Source organism: Trachypithecus francoisi, unplaced genomic scaffold (assembly GCF_009764315.1).
Source record: "Trachypithecus francoisi isolate TF-2019V2 unplaced genomic scaffold, Tfra_2.0 Lachesis_group0, whole genome shotgun sequence".
NCBI lineage: Eukaryota > Metazoa > Chordata > Mammalia > Primates > Cercopithecidae > Trachypithecus > Trachypithecus francoisi.
The window spans coordinates 164,461,886-164,477,800 of record NW_022681453.1 but is presented as its reverse complement, the minus strand read 5'-3'; the positions used below and the strand labels follow the sequence as shown (position 1 = coordinate 164,477,800).

Sequence of the window (15,915 nt, the reverse complement as noted above, 5' to 3'; positions counted from 1 at the left end):
AGATCACTTGAGGCCAGGAGTTTGAGACCAGCCTGGCCAACATAGTGAAACCCCATCTCTACTAAAAATATAAAAAATTAGCTGGGTGTGGTGGCACACACCTGTAATCCCAGTTACTCTGGAGGCTGAGGCAGGTGAATCACTTGAACCTGGGAGGTGGAGGTTGCAGTAAGCCAAGTTTGTACCACTGCACTCCAGCCTGGGTGACCGAGTAAGACTCTGTCTCAAAAAAAACTATAGTATTTATGACTCCAAGTTGAAAGCAAGGAAATTACTACCCCGTAAGCCAGGATAGTAGTTACCATTGTGGAAGAAGAAAGGTATAATGATTGAGTAGAGGATATATGGAGGCTTCTGGTATGCTGGTAGTGTTCTCTTAACCTCTATGGTGGTTACACAAATGTATGTTTTGTGATAAACTATTAAAGTTCCATATGGTATAATTGAAGCCTGGCATCACACTGTTCTCACTTCTCTCCCGCTCCATCCTCAAGACTGAGTCTTGTACCAACTGAGGTACCAAATGTTTCCTCCTTGGTTTGCTGTGTTGACACTTTGTGGTAATTTATGACTAAGGTCAGTTGTCTTCTGCTTAAAAAAAGAGAATATTTACAAAGGAAATAATTTGTTTTGATTTAGTAGTTTTTAAAGTTCATCTGTTTAGTTTGTCTACTGTTTTTCTTCAAGAGACTGTGACCCCAAGAGAAAAGTTAAATTGACAACCAAGTGTCATTCGTTCAACACCTATCTTCTGAGCACCTGCCCTGTGGCGGATCCATGAAGCTATACACATTTAGATTTCTTAGCATCAAAAAGCTTCCTTACATAACTACAAATTAAATTTTTTTATTTTTTTCTTGACACTGATATAACTACAAATTAACAGTAAATCTCTGCTTACCATCCTGAAAGAAGATTCACTGATCTGTGGTGTTTTTCTTATTCTAGCCCCGTTTCTTATGTGAATTCAGATGGATACGGATAAGTTGTGAGATCTTGGGGAAGTCATTCTTCTCTGGGCCTGTTTCCTCTTCCGTTGTCTAGTCTAACGTCTTCCACCCTAGGTTTCTGTGGCTATTCTTTTTCTACTTAATAGAAAGTTGCAAATCATGCAGGTTACAGCAATTTATTATAAGCTACATAATGTAAAATATGTCTAAAGTTGAAGTACTTTAGGCTTATTTCCTTATCTTTAGTGAAATATGTCTCAGGATGCTTAATTTTTAAATTTTATCTTCAATTCTAGGCTATACCCCAGCTTTGGCCTGTGCTCCCAATAAGGATGTGGCTGACTGCCTGGCTCTCATTTTGGCCACCATGATGCCTGTCTCATCAAGTAGTCCTTTATCATCCTTGACATTCAATGCCATTAACCGTTATACCAACACCTCAAAAACAGTCAGCTTTGAAGCTTTGCCCATCATGAGGAATGAACCTAGCTCCTATTGCAGTTTCAATAACATTGGCGGGGAACAGGAGTACTTATACACTGACGTGGATGAGCTCAACGACTCCGATTCTGAGACCTACTGAGAGGCTGAGGAGGAGGGAGTTCTCACAGTAAAGCTTCAAACTGTGCTTTTTCAGGAAAAAGGCACTTTGATATTCACGTAGAAATTCAACCTAAGAGGAAAGATCGCACAGTGATCCAATATTAAGAGATGTGATGACATTAGGAGGAAGAGTTTTAAAGGCAAGTTTTACAAAAGGAACTTCTAGAATCTTGAAATAGACTTGACTGAGGAAAACACGTTGATGTCAGAGTTCTTTGTGGAATTGTTTAATTTGGTTTTGCAGTGCCAGGAATAATTGGGGACACTGTGCACTCTAACCTGCTTACATAAGCAACACTATCGTAACAGAAGAAATAAAGACACTAGATTTAAATTTTATCAATAAAATTACAACTAAATTTAAAGGCAATAAAAGTTTGGTACAGTAGGCATTATGTGCACAGCAAATTGCAAAAGGACCAAATAACTGAAAGGTTTTTTTAATAAAATGCCATTTTGTGGAAACTGGAGTAGATGAAATGAAACATTACCTAAACCAAACTGCAATATTTCTGGAAATGAAACTGAGATTTGGTTTTAAATGTTGTTTTTTTTTTTTTTCTTTTTAAGAAAATATCTGAAAGCCTTCCAATGCTGTATTAAACCATGAGAGAAAGCAGATGTATTTTTACATTTTTTTCTTTTACATAAATATTTCAAATTTCCAATTTTTATACTATTAGAATTAAAAACCAGCTGACTGGGTGCAATACGGGTGAAAATACTTGTGACATAGACATTGAGATGGATTGGGGTCAGGCTGTTGCCCTGTTTTGAATGGTTTGGGTTTAAAATAGTACTATTTTTGTTTAAAAATGTAAAGAATTTCCTAGAAAAAAAAATTCGTGAAATTAAAAAGTAGATTATTTCACCCTATTGCAGCTAAGTAGTTCTGGGGCATGGAGTCTTCAACCTCTCTACTTTGAATGGCACACCTTAGTCACTTAGGTTACTTTTGTGTCCCCACCATGGGTTGGGGGATTTTTTATGTTTATTCTGATCTATGAGTTTTGAAAAAGTGAATAATCAAAAGGAAAATAATTCCTTGTTGTTCATAAATTAAACATCACTAAGTCCCTTGGAAGGCATTTCTGTTTTGGGCAAGATTTAAAATACTAAAGCCTTAGGTCCTATTCATATTTAAAGTAGCATGTTTGTAACCTGTTACTATTTGGAGAGAGAAGCAGTTGCCTGCCAAATTGAAGACTACCTTTCAAATAGCAAAAGAGAGAGAGAAGGCTGATATTTCAGCTTTAAATAAATATTTGTGTGGTTCTGCTTTTACTGTAACTGTCACTTTCCCAGTGAAAATGATTTCATAAACATTAAGGGTCTTACAGGTATGGGTAAAGTTCTATAAATTGCAACAAAATGATACCCAATTTCATTTTATCCTTTTTGTATTGTGAAACTGGAAACTTTATGACATTGTAAATTATCAGCTGGTTTTTCTGAATATAAAGTGTGAAAACACAGAACAGTATTTTGATCTATTTGATAATTTTGTGGGTTTTTTGAAGAATTAATGAGCATGTACATAGAAATAGTGACTGCTTGAATACTGTATTTACTTGCACTCTTTCAGTACATCAAGATTCCTGTATATTTTAGAGTATAATAAAACACAGATGTGAGTTGTATTTAATGAATAATGTATTTGTATCTGTGCATATTATCTACAAATCTATAAAGTTTCTAGGGCATTGACTACTAGATTTTAAGCATTTTTTCTAAAATATTTACAGAAATTATAAATCTAATCCCCCATCTTTTCTTTATAATATAAAGAAGTCATAATGAACCCTTCCTAATTATTAGTAATAGGAAGGTGAATATGCATTTTAATGGCAGTGGACTACATTTTCTATTGTACCTTTTGAAAAAAAAAAGAAAAAAGAAAATTCAAGCAGATTCTAAAAGTATACATATGTGTGCTTTCTCTTTCCTTTTAGGAATTCTCTTCTGAATTCCCTGAGGGAATTTTCTAGAATCTCAGAATTGAAAGAGACCTGAGGTTCATCCACTCTCTAACCTCTTAACAAATGCAGGAGTCCCTTCTACAAGGGTGATCTTTCCACCTTGAACACTTCCAAGTGACTCTACCTCACCAAGCAGTCCATTCAGTTGTTGAGCAGCTCTAACTGTTAGAAAGGTCTTCCTTAGATGGAGTTGAAGCCTCCCTCCCGGTAACTTCTGTCTTTGGGCCCGGGTCTGTCCTCCAAGAGAACCCTGAGAATGTTGGAAGGATGAATCTCGCACATTCTGCCATGTCTTCTCTTTTACAGGCTGTTTGACTTCTCTGCTGAAGTGATTTCCAGAAGGACTCATTTGACACACTATTAGATTTACCACATCTAATGAAATCCAAGGTGTGGCTATAAAGTGACAAGCTGTTTTTAATTTATCACATATACCAGAACTTCTATCATGCATCACTTATATGTCAATGATGCTGTTACCAAAAACATTAAGGTAGTTCTTGCGAATGCCACCCCACTAAGAAAACTATTTCATTACTTTTGTAATCCATCTGTGAGAGTCTGCCCTCCAGCTTAACCACTTCCTTTGGTCTGCATCCAATGAAGGGAAACCCAAAGTACTGTCTCAAATTTTATTTGAACTACACCAGTATTGTTGGAATAAGTACATGAACTACTTGAATGAATGAACACAGTGCCGTAGAAATTTCCTTTATGGTTACACCTTGTATATCTAAAGCATTCAGGCCCTGTTCTGTAGTGTTTCTTATCCTCACACAGAGTAGAAAAGCCTGTTTGCTTTATTTAACTTACGCATAAAAGATGACACCTGAAATATCTGATGTGTATTATAATACCAGCTTCTGCTCTAGAACTACTTTGGGTGAAATGGTGGTAATAGCAAATGACCTCCTTTAACAAGACACTCATCTCAAACAGTGCCATTTAGTTCAGGAGATCTCGAAGTGTAGCTGTAAATTTTGGGGTTAATTTGGCTTATATTGGACCTTTTAAAAGAAATAAAGTTTTTTAATGCAATAAATCAAGTGTCTGTCTCTTTTACATGCAAACTTATTTTCCCTTAAACTGTCTAGCATTGAATTGACAAGTTTTTTTTTCCTTTTTTAATTTAAAAAAAATGACTTTTTAGCAAAGCTGATTTAGACTTTACATGAACCTATCTATATGGGATTTTCAAATATATTTATCCAACAAATATTGCTTGCCTGCTGTATACTTGGCAGTAGGAATGGGCAGAAAACCAAGAAGTTGTGATCTTGTCCTTTAGGAGCTTACAATTAATTTCATTGTGGAAAGGTATAAGTAGAAAGTAATAAAAGTGTAATTGAGGTAGAGATGAATTGATAAAAGGTACAGAGTAAGATCACATTGGGAGGGAAGATCAGAACAGGCATCATATAAGACTAGGTCTGGACATTAAGAATCAGATTGAACAGATGGAGAAGGGGGCAAATGATACCCTGTGTGAAAAGAACAAAATCAGCAGTTCTTTAAATAGTTGGTGGAGGGGCGCTTTGGGATAGAGTAGATATTGGCACTTAGCAATCCTGGGCATAGAAAGATGATGAAAATATACAAAAGAGCTAACTGGAAACATGTACAAGATTAGATAATAGAAGTGAGAACAAATGGATATAAATAGGTGATGAGAGGGACAGGTGAAGAGGGCTTTAATAACCTTTCTCAAAATGGTCTTTATGCAGGTAATAATAGAAAACGCCTATGCAGCATTTATCATGTACCGGGCAAGATTGTAAGTACTTGAAATAAATTATGTCTTAATCCACGCAAGTGTTCCATGTGGTAGATACTATTTATAGCACCATTTAACAGATGAGGAAAGAGGGAGATGAAGTAGTGTTGGCCCAAGGTCACCTGGCTGGTAATTTGTGAAGCCTAGATTCAAATCCAGGCAGTCATGTCCATAGTCAGTGCTCTTAACCCCCTAATGACTGCTGACATGCAATCGGGTCTTTGTTGAAATTGTTGATTTTTAAGTTGAGACACACACTGAACACTTAATTATGTAAGTTCTCCTCAGTTTTATTCTCCTAGATTGCTATTTTTAGAAGAAACACGTAAATCTGACTGCAACAGGTGTTTATTGAACACCTGCTATGTGCCAGGAACTGTGCTAGGCTCTTGGCATGCAGCAGTAAAGGGGGAGGTAACATAGTTTGACCTCAGGAGTGGATCCTACAAGAATGATGTCTACTTAATGTTTCAGATGCTGTTGCCACCTAACCCCAAATCTCAGTTGCTTAAAATAATCATTCTTACTCATGCCTCTGCAGATTGGCTGACATTAGCTTGTGTGGATGAGTGCTTCAAGCTGGGTCTCTGGCTGGGCTTTACTACCTGCTATGAGTTGTGTTTCCACCCTGCTCCATCTATGTTCATCTTTGGGCCTGGGCTAAAATACAAAAGTTATACAGAAGTTTCCATACTGATGGTAGAAGCATATGAAGGCAAGCCCAACCACACAAGTATGGTTTGTGCCTTCTGCGTGCATCACATCTGCCAACACTCCACTGGCCATAACAAATCACGTGGCCAACCCCTACCTCAGTGGGATGGGGCAATATTCTCTGCCATTTTGAGGAGGATAGTTTGGGTTCCATTTCCACAGTCAGGCCGAAATGATGTCATTCGATTTGTTGGTGCTTTCAGCTTTTCCATGGGTATGCTTGGTAGCCTTTCCTTTATTCCTGTTCCTTCCCTTTTTGTGGTGCCCTTAGAGTGTGGGTAGTCCAGATATAAAACTGGGCAACAAACATGTATTTTGAGTTGGAAAGTTCTTGCTTGGCAGTGCTGCTGATTGGTTGGTTGTTGGATCTGCGCTTTTCCAAAGGTAGAAAACCGACCTCTTCCCTACCTCAGTCTCCAGAAGAATGTAGCACCAGTCCCCTCTCTGGTGTGTTACTGTGTTCATCCCTTTCAAAGCACAACCTAATCTGAAACAAGATAGGAAAGTTTGGTTAGTGACTACATTTAAGACGAAAAATGCTGATATCTAGTGCTCTCCATTCTAGATCAGTTCTCCATCTCTCCGTCTCCAGCACTTAAAAAATGTCTGCATCTCTATGCTTCATTCCTCTTCTTGTGTTACTTCTCACTTCCTTGTGGTTGTCTCATTCCCCTTTCCCCTATGACTCTTTATCTGTCTACTATCTTAATTAGAATTGAAATACAGGTTGAAATATTTCCGTAATTTGAAGCTAATTTTTTAAAACATTTAAGGATCAAGGGAACATGTGCAGGTTTGTTATATAAGTAAACTGCATGCCGCAGGGGGTTAGTGTACAGATTATTTCATCACCCAGGTAATAGGTAGTTTTTTGAACATCTTACTCTTGCCACCTTTCACCCTCAAGTAGGCCCTAGTGTCTGTTCCCCTCTTTGTGTCCATGTGTTTTCATTGAAAAAAAATAGTAATTTAATCTTATATTTCTTTCTCTTTACCCTTCTTTAAGGAAAATTAAATTTTCATCTTTTTTTTAAATCCCTTCATGGAAGCCAACATAAATTTTTTTTTTTTTTTTGAGACGGAGTCTCGCTCTGTCACCCAGGCTGGAGTGCAGTGGCCGGATCTCAGCTCACTGCAAGCTCCGCCTCCTGGGTTCACGCCATTCTCCTGCCTCAGCCTCCCGGGTAGCTGGGACTACAGGCGCCGCCACGTCGCCCAGCTAGTTTTTTGTAGTTTTTTTAGTAGAGACGGGGTTTCACCGTGTTAGCCAGGATGGTCTCGATCTCCTGACCTCGTGATTCGCCCGTCTCGGCCTCCCAAAGTGCTGGGATTACAGGCTTGAGCCACCGCGCCCAGCCATAAATTTTTATCTTTAAAGCCCAAATGGTCGAAAAGCTTTTGCTAAATGATGTCAGTGAAAATGGCAGGAGTAATGGAGCTCCAAAAATTAGCTTCTTCATAAGAGCCATGATAAAACTGGCAAAATTTCTCAGAATCGACTGTTACAGAAGTCTGAAAATTAAAGGCTGTCAGCAGCCTCAAGAGCATTTAATTCAAGAAAAACTACTAAATCTACCTAAGGACAACAGCCTTGGTCATGTTTTAACTTGGATTCATTGCCTTTTTCACTGTCCAGCTGTAGAAGCCCTGAAAACTAACAGCCCACATTCCTGTTGCAGCCTAGCAGCCACCAGAAGGAACAAAACAAAGCTAGAGCTCTTTCAAAACCTCATTCTCAATTATTTGACCAATGCACTTAACAGCAGAGTATCAAAGTATGTGAGGCAAAAACCGGTAGAACTGCAATGAGAAATAGATGAATCCACTATCATAGCTGGAGATTTCAACACCCCCTCTATCACTAATGGACAGAACTAGCAGGCAGAAGGTCAACAAGGACATCGTTGTACTTAACACCATCAACCAGCTGGATCTAGTGAACATTGAGACCAGGCTGGCCAACATGGCAAAACCCCCTCTCTACTAAAAATACAAAACAGCCAGGCGTGGTGGCGGGCGCCTGTAATCCCAGCTACTTGGGAGGCTGAAGCAGGAGAATCACTTGAACCTGGGAGGCGGAGGTTTCAGTGAACTTAGATCGCACCATTGCACTCCAGCCTGGGCAACAAGAGTGATACTCTGTCTCAAAAAAAAAGTTCTAAAATCAATCATGTATGTGTTCACTTTAGGAAACTAGAGAAAGAAAAGCAAATCCAAAGCAAGCAGAAGACAAGAATTAAGAGTAGAAATCAATGAAATTGAAGAAGTATTTCAGTAGAGAAACTCAACAAAACCAAAAGTAGTTTGTTTTTTTTTTTTGTTTTGTTTTGTTTAAGATTAATAACATCAGTAAAACTCTAGCCAAGCTAAGGGGAAAAAAAAAAAAAGGACACAACGAATATCAGAAATGAGAAGAGACTTCAGTACAGAGCCCATAGACGTTTAAAGGATAATAAAGGAATATCATGAACAACTTCATGCCAACAAATTTGATAACCTAGATGGATCTTAAAAGACAATTTGCCAAAACGTACACAAGAAGAAATAGACCTATACCTGAATGGACCTATATCTATTAGAGAAACTGAATCAATAATAACCTTTCAAAACAGAAAGCACCAGACCCAGATGGATTCACTGGTGAATTCTACTGAACATGCAGGGTGAAATTATACCATTTCTCTACAGTGTTTTCCAGAGATAGAAGCAGAAAGAATATATCCTAACTCAGTCAAGGAGGCCAGCATTACTTCAATTTCAAAACCAAAGATTATAAGAAGACTGTAGGCCAGGCGCAGTGGCTCATGCCTGTAATTGCAGCACTTTGGGAAGCCAAGGCGGGCGGATCACCTGAGGTCAGGAGTTCGAGACCAGCCTGACCAACATGGAGAAACCGTTTTTACTACTAATAAAAATTAGCTGGGTGTGGCGGTGCATGCCTGTAGTCCAGCTACTTGGGAGGCTGAGGCACGAGAATCACTTGAACCTGGGAGGTGGAGGTTTCAGTGAGCCAAGATCATGCCATTGCACTCCAGCCTGGACAACAAGAGTGAAACTCTGTCTCAAAAAAAAAACTGTAAGCCGATATTTCTCATGAACATAGATGCAGTAATTCTCAGCAAATCAAAATACTAGCAAGATACAACACAATCATGAAAATAATTCTCAGTAAACTAGGAAAACATGGGAACTTCCTCAACTGGATAAAGAACATCTATTTAAAAAAAAAAAACCCTCCAGCCTGGGCAATATGATGAAACCCTGTCTCTACAAAAAATACAAAAATTAGCCAGGCATAGTGGCACACAACTGCAGTTCCAGCTGCTTAGGTGGGTGAGGTGGAAGGATTGCTTGAGCACAAGCAGTCAAGCTGCAGTGAGCCATGATCATGCCACTGCACTCTAAGATCAGGAGCAAAACATGGATGGCCCCCTTCACCACTGCTTTTCAACATCATACTGGAAGTTTTAGCTAATGCAATAAGACAAGAAAAGGAAATAAAAAGTATGCAGGTTAGAAGGGAAGAAGTAAAACGTTTTTCACAAATGACATGACCATTTGTGTAGAAAATCAGAATGAATTTTAAAAGCTGTAACTAGTAAGTAATTATACCAGTATTGCAAGATACAAGGTTCATATACAAAAATCAATTACTTTCTCATATGCCAGCAGTGAACAGAGAATCTGACATTTAAAACACAATACTGTTTACATTTGTACCCAACATACAAAGTATGTAGGTATAAAACTTGTAAAAATGTATAAGGTCTATATGAAGAAAACTCCAAAACTCTATTGGAAGAAATCAAAGAAAAAATAAATGCAGAGATAGTCCATTCATGAATAAAAAGACTCTGTTATTAAGATGTCAGTTCTTGCCAACTTTATAGATTCAGTGCAGTCTCAAAATCCCAGCAAGTTATTCTGTAGATATCAACAAACTGATTTTAAAGTTTAAATGGAGAGGCAAAAGCCAAGAATAGCCAACATGATATTGAAGGAGACAATTAAAATCGGAAGACTTACACTACACAATGTACACTACCCATACTATAAAACTACAGTAATCAAGACAGTGTGGTATTGGTCAAAGAATGGACAGATCAGTGGAACAGATAGAGAACCCAGAAATAGACCCACATGAATATAGTTAACTGATCTTTGACAAAGGAGCAAAGGCAATGTGACGGAGTGAAGACAGTATTTTCAACAAATGGTGCTGGAATAACTAAGACAACTACAAGCAAAAAGTGAAACTAGACACAGATCTTACATCCTTCCCAAGAATTAACAAAATGGATCACAGACCTAAATGTAAAATGCAAAACCATAAAACTCTTAGGAGAAAATCTACCTGACCTTGGGTTTGGCAATGACTTTTTAGATATAACACCAAAGGCACCACCCATGAAAAAAAAAATGATAAGCTAGACTTCATTACAATTTTAAAATTTCTGCTCTGTGAGACACTGTCACAGAATGAAAAGGCAAGCCATAGACTGGGAGGAAAAAATTGTAAAAGACGGATAAAGAAATATTATCCAAAATATACAAAGAACCTTTAAAACTCACAAATAAGAACACAACCAACTTTTAAAATTGGACCAAAAACCTTAACAGGCATCTCACCAAAGAAGGCACAGATGGCAAATAAGCATATGAAAAAATGTTCCACATATCTCATCAGGGAAACGAGATACCACAACACACTAATTAGAATGGTGGAAATTCAGAACACTGACAACACAAATGCTAGTGTGGATGTGGAGGAGCTCTTCTTTTTCTTTTTTTTATTTGAGACAGAATCTAGCTCTGTTGCCCAGCCTGAAGTGCAGTGGCATGATCTCAACCCACTGCAGTCTCCACCTCCCGGGTTTAAGTGATTCTCCTGCCTCAGCCTCCTGAGTAGCTGGGATTACAGGTGTGTGCCACCACGCCTGGCTAATTTTTGTATTTTCAGTAGAGACAGGGTTTCACCATGTTGGCCAGGCTGGTCTCAAACTCCTGACCTCAAGTGATCCGTCCCCCTCAGCCTCCCTAAGTGCTGGGATCACAGACATGACCCACCATGCCCACTTGGAGGAATTCATTCATTACTGGTGGGAATGCAAAATGGCTCAGCCACTTTGGAAAACATTTTGGTAGTTTCTTACAAAACTAAACACACTTAAACCATATGATCCAGCAAACCTACTCCTGGGAATTTAATATGGCATGCTGGAAGAGGCAAAACCATGGGGACAGTGAAAAGATGAGTGGTTGCCAGGGGATATGAGGGAGGAAAGGAATAGGCAAAGAACAGAGGATTTTTAGAAGAGCAAAGTTACCCTGTATGATACTTTAAACAAAACCACCTGTAAACTTACCACTAAGAGATTGTAAACACAGAAGTTGGTTTTATATTTTCCAAATCTATAACTATGAATATGTCATTTTTAAATGGAGTCATATGTCCAGTTTGTAACTTTTTTACTTGCTGTAAATTTCTGTGTCAACACATTGTATATAAATATAAACACAATAAATATGATCTTTGGTGGCTTCTTAGTGTTCAATTGTAAAATATTGAATATGCAGGCTATTATGTTTTAATATGGATTCAAATGAAATGAAAAGCAGAAGGTTCCGAAACAAGGCTAGACCTGTGTCTGGAGTCGAATCCGACATGGAAAGGGTCAGTTTTCCTGAGTTGTAATTCCCTTCAAGAGTAGCAGTGGATGCAGACAAAACCACATGAACAGCAGCTAAGGTAAAGCACCTTTCCTTATGGCTGGGACAGTATTGCCACGAGTGGGAGGCAAGAAGGAGGGAGTACATGGGCTCTTGGAGCCAGTTGGTCCCAGCAGGAATTCTGGCTCTGCCACTTCCTGGCTGGGGGACCCTGAGCAAATCTCCTAATTTCTCCCCATCACAGTTTTCTTGTCTGTGAAATGAGGACAATAGTACATCCCTCATGGGGTTATGGTGGGAATTAAATGAAAAAATATATGGGAAGTGCCTGACACCTAAGCCTCCAGTAAGTGTTAGCTTTTCTTATTCTTGCTTATATTTTCCACTAGGTTTATGGGAAGAATCAAATGAAATAATAAACAGTCTAGAATCTGAACACTGTCATTTTTTGGCTGTGTGACCTTTGGGCAAATAATTTAACCTCCCTAAGCCTCAGATGTCCTATCCATGAAATGATAGGACAGTCATCAGTAGGATGACCTATCATAGGATAATAGGAAAGTCATCCTACTGATCTCACAGGACTGTTGGAGAATGAAGGTAAGACTGCATATTAAAGGACCTGGCACACTGCCTAGTATGTGGGACACACTCCTGAAAGGCATCTTAGAAAAGAGGGATTTGCTGCTGTGACATTGGGTTCCCTAGTCTACATGGTCATCTTAGAGTGAATAGAAGTAAAGTCGTTAATGATAAGGAAATGAATAAAAAATTGAAATATCAACTCTGTTAGTCTGGGTCCTCCAAAAAGCAGATATCAAGACAGTTTTAAACATGCAAGAATTTTACTAGAGAAAGTGCCTGTGTAAAAGGAAATAGAGATGATGGAGCCAGGGTTGGCTGGGAAGCTGTCAAACTACAATGCAAGTCTAACCCCAGTGAAGGAGATCAAGATCAAAGGTTGAGTGGGAACATCCTACCTGCCATGTGTGTCTAATGAACATTTGGCAAAGCACTTGGGAGTCTTTGAACCAAAGTGAGCCACTGACCTAGAGTGCCCCCCTTCCCAGGCATGGGTCTGCCTTATTATCCCCCCAACCACTCAGTCATGGATGAGAAGTCATGTGTGAAAGCATGACCTTCATTACAAGCACAGCAGTGGATTTCAGACTACACCAGGAACCCTAGGTCATTATGCTTCCTAGAGTAGAAGGTGTGTGAGATACACCAATTTTGAGTTAGAATTCTTGGGCCCATAGAGCCCTGGAGATGCTCAACCTTTGTAAACTTGATTCAAGCATTTACTGAGAATGTACTAGGTCCTGGGAGCCTTACTCAGCACCAGCCCCAGCCCTAATGGACTTTACAACCTGATGGGGAATTGGACATGGGGACAGATACATATAGGCCCCCGTGATCAGTGGGAGGCAGCAGGGCTGTGTGGTCAAATTTGTGGACTTTTGAGGCAGACAGGACAACCTGTGTGATTTTTGGCAAGTTACGTAACCTTGAGTTTTCATCAACTCTGTCAAATGTGGATGGGAAGACTCCGTGGCTCTGGTATAAATTAAATGAGTTGATTCCCAAAAGTATTCTGCAGAAAGGGAGTAACATAGGAAGTACTCAATAAGCTATTCTAGAGGAATGCATTGAATACAGATTGGAGAGCAGTTCATTTTCCCAGAAGAGTCAGGGCAAACTAAAGGGATAAGGTAGCATTGAAGGTGTGCCTTTCCTGGGAGGACTGAGCTCATTTCCTCAAAGTGTCAAGCAGCCTTGCTATTGGGCAGGGCAGCTTCCTTTCTGTATTGTTAGGGGATCTTGGATTAAAGGGGTTTGACTCACTCTGAATATCTGGTTTAAAACAAAATCAGTCTGAAGTTGGGCAAGATAAAAGTGGGCTACATGTACAAAGGCTATACCCAAGTGCCTGGCAAGATTGCCTTGGTACTAATTTCCATGGCACCCAAACATTCCATTGTTCCTGTGGTGCAGCATGGTGTCACTCAATTAACAGGTGCTGGAAAGTGATACCCTCTCACTAACCAGGTAATAGCCCTCAGGGGGCTGAAACACATGTTCCACGCAGAAGAGGGCTTTGTTAGCTGTGCCATCTGTAAAGTGTCCATAGGACACTGTGGACAGGAGCACCAGTGTAATTTGTATTCTCTCTCTGAAATTCCCTCCATTTTCTTTTTCTTTTTTTTAGATGGAGTCTCACTCTGTCACCTCAGGCTGGAGTGCAGTGGCACAATCTTGGCTCAATGCAATCTCCACCTCCCCAGTTCAAGCGATTCTCCTGCCTCAGCCTCTCAAGGAGCTGTGATTACAGGTGCGCACCACCACGCCCAGCTAACTTTTGTATTTTTAGTGGAGACAGGTTTTCGCCATGTTGGCCAGGCTGGTCTCCAACTCATGACCTCAGGTGATCCGCCCACCTCAGCCTCCCAAAGTGCTGGGATTACAGGCATGAGCCACCACGCCTGGCCCCCTCCAACTGTTCTGTCAACCTGTTGATCTTGGGTTTCTGGTACTCGTGTGTGTGTGTGTGTGTGTGTGTGTGTGTGTGTGTGTTGCTTGAAGACTTTTATATTGTTTGCAAGATTCATGCCTAGAGAAACTGACAAAGATTCCTGTGGAAGGTGCCCTTGAACAGTCCATCACTCACCCATAGGCACAATCTTCTGAACCCACAGCAAAAAAGCAGCTGGGACCATCCCCAACCAAGAAGGGTACTTACCTGGAACATGGAAAGGCCACTTACTTGCACAGTGCTTGTAATGTGCCTTATCATTGCTGTAATAATTACATGATGTTATGATAATAAATAACCTAATTAGCCCATTAATTTCCCATGCACAAACTGCCTATGTTCAAAACCTAGCTCACATACAGTTCTAGGGGGGATTGGGCCACTTGATCAGCTTCGCTGTGTCTCAGTTTCATCATCTGTAAAATAGTGTTAATAAAGATAGCTATCTTACAGAGTTATTGGAAAGATTAAAGGAGCTACTATGCCTGCTAAGCACTCAATAAATAAAAACTGACATCAGTACAGCAGCCTACTTTGAGGTAGATTTTAGTCACAAATTCTTTTACACTCCTCCCACTGTTGAGTGGGCTCTGTGTTTCCTCTCCTTGAATCTAGGAGGGTTCTGTAGCAACTTTACTGATAGAATATGGCAGAAGTGCCACTGTGCCTGTTTCTGGCCACAGCTTTAAGAAATTGGCAGCTTCCTCTTCCTGTCTCTTATAATACCCTCTCTGGGAAACCTGAGATGGCTCATTAGAAGTCTGACTATCCTCAGACCAGTATGCTGAAAGACCACATGGAGAGGCCCAGAGGAGCCTTCCAGCTGCCCTGTCAATGTGCCAGGGATCTGAGTGGAGAAACTACCCTGGAAGTGGGTTCCCATCCCCCACCCCTCCAGCCAGAAAGAGGTGGGCTACATAATTGAGTCCTTCCCAAATTCATGAGCAAAATAAAATGGATGTTCAAGCCATTAAGTTTCATAGTTGAAACTTAAACTAAGTGGAACTTAATGAAACTTAAGCTAGTGGAACTTAATGAAATGAAGTGAAACTTATGTACTTAGCAATAGATAATCACAACACTGACTAAGAAAATCTAAACACATTAAACAAATAAATGAGTTGGGAGGAAGTGGATAGCCTCCAACCTGGAGGAAGAGGATTCATATTACAAATTGAGTCTTTGTTTTTGTCTTATAAAATATTCTATATTGGATATACAAATGCACTAGGAATAAATGCTCAGTGCTGCAAAGTAAAACCAGCACTCAGGCAAAAGTTTTCTCAGCAAGGCAATTTACTTCCGCAGAAGGGTGCCACTCAAGTCAATCAAGATTGCAAGAGCACAAAGAACAAAGGACACCAGCGGTTTCTATATCCTTAATACAATCCCTACCTCTGTGTCCCTCCCCAATGGGCTGGGGTCGGACCAAACAATCTGAGCTGACCCGACTGACTACTTGGGAATATTTTCTAAATATGGAAGGGAAGGGGACGTGAGGTACAGTGGTGAAGCGTGTGAGACATGCTGTTTGGGGGGAACAATGGGTGCAAGGGAACAGATGTGAGGTATTGATTAGAACTGACAGGAAGGGGGTAGGCTGTTTTACAATAACTAGGGGCAAGGAGGAACAGGAAAGTTGAGATTTGAAAACAAAGGACAAGGAAGTTAGCGGGCTAAATCTTTAAAGAG

The 15,915-nt window shown here is 39.8% G+C and overlaps 2 protein-coding genes across 16 annotated transcripts in view; one reads left to right on the top strand and one right to left on the bottom strand.

Moving 5' to 3' along the window:
• ANKRD28 (ankyrin repeat domain 28) overlaps positions 1-4,574 on the top strand; it is a 205,281-nt gene extending 200,707 nt beyond the window's left edge. For 8 of the 15 annotated variants that reach the window (XM_033212706.1, XM_033212714.1, XM_033212710.1 and 5 more), the window contains one exon: positions 1,247-4,574. In XM_033212706.1, coding sequence (XP_033068597.1) covers positions 1,247-1,533 — 287 coding nt within the window. In that variant the 3' untranslated portion in view covers positions 1,534-4,574. The remainder of the gene's footprint in view (positions 1-1,246) is intronic. The other 7 variants (XM_033212704.1, XM_033212705.1, XM_033212708.1 and 4 more) reach the window with 2 other exon arrangements.
• BTD (biotinidase) overlaps positions 1-15,915 on the bottom strand; it is a 116,394-nt gene that overhangs the window by 42,092 nt on the left and 58,387 nt on the right. The window lies entirely within an intron of this gene.